Below are 6,000 nucleotides of genomic sequence, written 5' to 3'. Positions count from 1 at the left end.
ATAAATCTTGACTGCTTAAATCTATCTATCTATCTATCTATCTATCTATCTATCTATCTATCTATCTATCTATCTATCTATCTATCTATCTATCTATCTATCTATCTATCTATCTATCTATCTATCTATCTATCTATCTATCTATCGAGACCCCAGGTGTACCACATTGGTGAAAACAGTTGTTCCGTCCTAGACACTGTTTAAGCACAGGTGTACTAATGAAGGTGACAGTTCACTGTTTACCGGTTTGACTGTTACAACAAACTATCTAATAGCTTATTATCATGCTGCAATCACATACAAATGTAGTTTTTAGACTCATCAAGCGGTTCTGGCGCATATATTTACACCAGATATGGGTATGCAGATAAGCATCTTTACAAAACGAACACTAGCATGGTGCATGTCAATGAAGTTACTTTGCCTTTCTTTGAAAGCAAAAGTACACTTCACGTTCTGAGCTGAATGGAAAAGAAGGCACGTGTTAGACAGTGGGGGGCAGGGCGTATGTGGGGGTATACAAGAGGAACGCTTTAGTATGTGGGGTGGCAGGAAAGGGGGGGCTTTGGTGCGTGATGGTGCTCAGTACTGGAAATAACCTTAATAATTAAAATAAAGTTATTGTTAAAAGGCGGAGATCCGCGGCTCCTCCGTGCCCAGTCAGCTCCACCGCCCTGCGCCGCTCGGGTGCCGCCGGACCCGGATCAAGTTGTTACATTTCTCCCGTAATGAAGACAGAAATGGCCCAGGCGGTGTCCTGCAGCGCCCTGACAGGCTTGGCTCTCCCCCTAGGCAGCCCACCTTTTGTTTGTGGTGGGGGAGGGAAAAGGGGTGCGCATTTTTTTTTCCTGACAGGAGCACACGGGGCGCAAAGGGAAAGAAAAAAAAAACACACACAGAGCCAGTGCTCCAGAGCCCCGGCGCCTGCAGAGCATGTGGTTTCGCTTGTTGTCTTTCGCAGGGTACAGTGTTAAAAAGCCACCGCTAGTCGCCCCCAGTGCTCCTACTCTTCTCGGTCTTTTTTTTGTCTCCTTAGTGCAAGATTAAACGTCACGTCCGCACTTGAACTTGAATTTTATCCCATTGTACAGAGGCAGACCCAGCCACAGAGAGGCAGGAGCTCCGGAGAGCCACGGACTCCGCCATCTTCACACTGACTGACAACATTAATAGTAATAGCCAGGGAGGAGAGAGCGGCCGAGCCCTGTCCCTCACTGCCAGGCGAAGGGGGAGCTAGAGCAACGTGCGGGGCACTGCAAGCCACCAGGGCCAGCCTGCAGAGCAAGGAGGCACCGCTCCCGGACACCCCGCAACCCCGAGCCAAGGGTCACTCACAGATTTTTTCTCATTTTTGGCAAATACCAGAATTTCTTCTTTTTTTTACAGCATTTTCTTTCTTTTTTTGTTGTCATTTTTTTCCATTTTTTTTAATTTTGTGGGCAAGAAGTGCAACTGCCAAATTTCGCCAAGCACCTCTGTAAAGAAAAAAAGTCTCATTGTTTTGGATGGACAAAAATATTGCAAATTTAAAACACCTTCAAGAAGCATTGCCAAGTTCAAGGACGAGTCGTGGAAAATCCAGTGGACAGCTTTTTTTATGAATTCATTTGAAGGAGGGAAGGAAGTTCCACTTTCAGGGAAACGAGATTTTTTTCCGTGACTTTTATTTGCTTGAGAAGAAGAAGACATTTGACAAGAAAGAAGAAGAAAAAGAGTCAACGTGGGAAAAGAAAAGAGAACTCAGTGCTGCTCCCCGGGCGATGCCAGTGTAAATGCCAGGGCAATGTCCCGTCGCAAGCAGGGAAACCCTCAACACTTGTCACTGAGGGAGATTGTCACACGTAAGTTTATACTGCTACTTAAGGATGGGGGTGCATTTTACCGTAAAATTAGCATTGACTGCAAAGCAAAGAATGCACCATTCACCTGAAGGGGAAATAACTTGAAAACAACAGCATTATCGTGCATAATGCAATAAAATCTGAAATGCACGCGGTACCTTTGCATTTTGGAGGGGACATGCAATAACTCGGGGTGGCAAGCCAGAGGGGAGCTTTTTTCGGGGGGTGGGGGGGATTTGGAGGGAGGAGAGAGCTGCTGGTTACAAATAGGAAGTGTTGAAAGTTGGCGAGCAGCACATGGAAGTCTCCCTGACAGGAAAGAAAGTGGAAAGGCTTTTGGGAAGACGCAGTTGGGGGGAGAGGAGCAGAGGAGGCTGAGCCCGGGTTTGCTCGCGGATTTCCCTGTTGCAGTTTTGTTTCTCTTTCCCCTTTTTTCGCGGTGTTTGAAGTTGAGGAGGGCAGACAAGGCGAGGTGATCCCGGGGCGGGCGGGGAGAGCTAATGACAAACACATGGGCTGCCCGGAGGTGCACGCTTCGTCTCATGTAAGGGGGCTGCATTTGCGGCGCCGCTGTCTTAATTTTAGGCGAGGTTGCGCGGGACGTGAATAGGGCTGACCCAACTACAAAGACAGCGCAGTGCATTTTGTTTATAAGTAGTATTGTTATGCTTTGCATGCGGTCATTCAGTGTTCCCACACCCCCAGGAAAAGGAAAACAAATGCAACGTGAGGATGCAAACACAGGGCTCTTGAAAGGGAGCCGGATGCAGGCAGCGAGGGGGGCGGCTGCCCGAGGGTGCAGGTTTGCAGGCAGCTGTGAACGTATTTACAAAAGATGAGCACTATTGCGAAGACAAGGGACGTGAATAGGAAAGGCACGTTGCCAGGGCACTGTCAGCTGTCGTGCACGTATTGCACAAGTGGGGTAGCCGTTGCATGATGTTGTTTACCTGTGAAATGTTGCACATGGGCGCAGGCTCGAATAGAAAGTGATGCAAACATTGCAAAATGAAAGGGTAGGCTGGGGACCCTTTCCCGGTGATGAACACGGTAACGGGCACCGTGCCTGGAACAGCTTATTCCGGGCAGGGCGTATGCTGGAACTCGTCCTCTTCTAAGCGCTATCTGAGATTCAAATCCTCTCAAACCATCCAGGTGAACAGCGATTAGCCAGAGCACCCGCTGTAGCTTGAGGATGCCCTGCGGGGGTGGAGGGGACCCCAAAAGAGGCCACTGTGCCGGACTCCCTGTCCGTAGGAACCCCCATCTCACCACAGTCATGCGAGGAGGGCTTCTTTGACGTGGGAAAGCTCCTTCAACCCTATCGTCCCAACAGAATGCACTGGAAAGGTGAATATTCGAGAGGCACCTCAAAAAGTGGTGCTTCATTAATACAAAAGGACCACGAAATTAGGGCAAAGCTCTCCGCGTGAGGGTCGCCCAAGAGTTCAGGGAGACCCGTACGGGCAGGGTGAAGACCGGCCCGTAAAGGTTCACCCTGCCCGTTACGGGCGCGCAGCAGCCTCTTCCCACAGGCAGCCGCCCTTCCCGGCATCTCTGTCCCCGGGTGGGTCTCTCCCCCGGCCGCCTAGGAAGCTGCACGCGGGTCCCTTCTCCTGGCTACCCTGCCTTCCTCCCCCCTCTCTCCTCCTAGCGGAGACGGAGTCCCCCCACCCCCTCTGCTTCCAGCCTGTCAGCAGCCTGCCTCACTCACATGGCCAAGCTGCCGAAAAGGGCTGAGTCTCAGGCACCGGCAAATCCGAATATTTATGTTATATTTCACAAAAATTTAAATAAATAAATAAATATGGGGCCAGCTCGTTCCATATACCGCCTCCTCCGCGGCGAGAGCCCGAGACCAGGAGCAGCTGCCGGCTGCACGGCGTTCCGTCCCTTCCCTTGCGTTTGACACTTGTCTTTTTGTTGATAAATAGAATTTATTTGACATATATGTTTTGCAGCGGCGGTTCGGTGGTTTCCTCGGCTGTTGATAGAAACGTCTCCGTTTGCATCTTTTTAGCTGCATTTTTTTCAGAGAGCGAATCGTGTTTTTGCCTCGGTGATTGCATTATCAGCTTTATTTTGCGAACGCGAGCATTTGTTTTTGGGCCAGTGCCTTTTGCAACAGCAGGGAGGCGGCGGTTGGAATAGGATTATTTTTTGGGGAGGTCTGCAGACAGGGAACATCTCACATGGTGCGTTATCCGCCCCCATCCCCTTGGCGTGGTGCACATTATAGTTTTGGGGGGAGGTGGGGAGTGGTACTTATCCGAAATCCGGGCTGCTGAAGGCGCCGGAGAACCTTTGAATGAGCGGGACGCGCGGGAGTCGGTGTGGAAGGAGCAGGTAGGTCCGGGCTTTGGTCGGGGGGCGGGCGGGTGGACGCTGTGTTGTCTGTTGGTGATGCTGTGGGGTGAGGGCAGCAGCGGAACACAAAGAACGCTGACGAAGAAGCTGCGGGGGTATCTGCTCGGGGAAGGCGCCCGAGAGGTGGGGGGTTGGAGGGGGTGAGGGGAAAGAGGCGAAGAAGCGCCACGCCAGGCACAGGGTGAGGGGCAGCGTGAAGGCGCGGCCCCCTGTGAGATGGCTGATAGAAAAGGCAGATAAACATGCAGTGTGTGAACATCCGGGACATTGGTGGGTCAAGCCGTGCAAGGACTGGGCGGCTAGGGGATGGGTATGGGGGTACACCAGTTCACGTGCAAGCAGCTGGGTGGCAGTGGGCAGCAGTTACGTGTTTCTGGTTAGGAGGCTGTATAGGCACGGGGTGCATGGATTCAGTGAATGGGCTCTTCTGAAGGCGAGTGACCTCTAGGGGTTGAGGGGTGGATAGGGTGCTTGCTGCAACAATACAAAGATAACGTGGCAGGACTAAGGGGTGCACACATTACAAGTAATGGACATGAATTGCATGGGTTTGCAGGTGATCGGGGTGGGCAGGGGTTGTGCGCATGCATCTAGGGTAAAGATGGGGACGGCGATGAGCTAGGGCTGCAGGGGTGCTCAGCTTGAGATGAATGGACACGTGCATCGGTGCACACATCACAGGTAATGGACAGGAATTGCATGGGTGATACAGGGCTGGATAGTGGCTTCATGGGTGCACAACGCTTTATGACTGGGCAGGTGCATGGGTGTACTGATAACAAGCCGCGGGCAGGCTGCTTGCTACATGTGAGTACGAGACTGACAGGGTATGCAACTCTTGAACAATGAACTGAGATGCATTTGTCTCACTTTCATTGTAGTGAATGAGGCCGCATTGTTGCATATGGCTTGGGAAATCGAAAGTGGGCTGCATGTGTGCAAATGTACTATGGGGTGAGCAGATAACTCTGTGTCCACAAATGATATGGGACAGGGTGCTCATAAGGGTGCAAAAGCATATTATAATGAATGATCAATGACCAACACGGGTGCACACAGAATTGAGAAAGGCCATGGGGTAGCATGGAAGCCATCGTCAGGATAAATCTTGAGGGGGCTGTATGTGTGCAAAGACAACATACGATGGGCAGAAGTTATTGGGATGTAACGTGTTATACAATGAGTTGCATGGGTGCCCAGTTGATGTGCAATATAACTGGGGCTGCATGGGTGCCATGTTAATGTGTTGTGGACATGGGGTTGCATGGGTGCCATACTCATGTGGTGTGGACATGGGGTTGCATGGGTGCACGGACCAAGTAGAATAGACCCAAGTATGCATCGCTGTCCAGCTCATTCCAGTGTAGAGTGTTGCATGGGTGCCTACCTCATGTTTTGCGGACATGGCTGTTCAGCTTATGCACAGTAGACAGTATTGCATGCCTGCCAAACTCAAGTGCCATAGGCAGGGGGTTGAATGCCTACTGGCTCATGTGCGTTAGACATGGGGTTGCATGCCTGCCCAGCTCATGGCTGTAGACATGGGTTGCATGCCTACATAGCCTGTGCAGTAGACTTGGTTGCATGAGTGCCTAGATCATTGGCTAAGCCCTGGTGTTGCATGACTGCCCATCTCATATGCAGAATGCATGGGGTGCACAGGTGGGCAGGTCATGTGCATTGTCAGGTGGCTGTTGGGGTGCCTAGGCATTGCATAATTGCTTGCAATGGACGGACTGCATGGGTGCCTTGACAACGAGAGGGGCACTCGGTATCCAGACGAAGAAAAGCG

At 51.3% G+C, this 6,000-nt stretch overlaps 1 protein-coding gene across 4 annotated transcripts in view; it reads left to right on the top strand.

The window, feature by feature from the left end:
• The first annotated feature begins 1,089 nt into the window (after positions 1-1,089).
• BCL11B (BCL11 transcription factor B) overlaps positions 1,090-6,000 on the top strand; it is a 159,880-nt gene continuing 154,969 nt past the window's right edge. For 2 of the 4 annotated variants that reach the window (XM_078660135.1, XM_078660134.1), the window contains exon 1: positions 4,064-4,187. Coding sequence is in view for 2 of the 4 variants with exons in the window: in XM_078660133.1 (XP_078516259.1) it covers positions 1,784-1,841 (58 nt within the window). In the remaining 2 variants the exon portion in view is untranslated. Of the gene's footprint in view, positions 1,842-4,063; positions 4,188-6,000 lie in introns of those variants that run through there. The other 2 variants (XM_078660133.1, XM_078660132.1) reach the window with 2 other exon arrangements.

The sequence above is a fragment of the Lissotriton helveticus genome, chromosome 9 (genome assembly GCF_964261635.1).
Source record: "Lissotriton helveticus chromosome 9, aLisHel1.1, whole genome shotgun sequence".
Taxonomy (NCBI): domain Eukaryota; kingdom Metazoa; phylum Chordata; class Amphibia; order Caudata; family Salamandridae; genus Lissotriton; species Lissotriton helveticus.
This window is presented reverse-complemented; position numbering and strand designations above follow the sequence as displayed.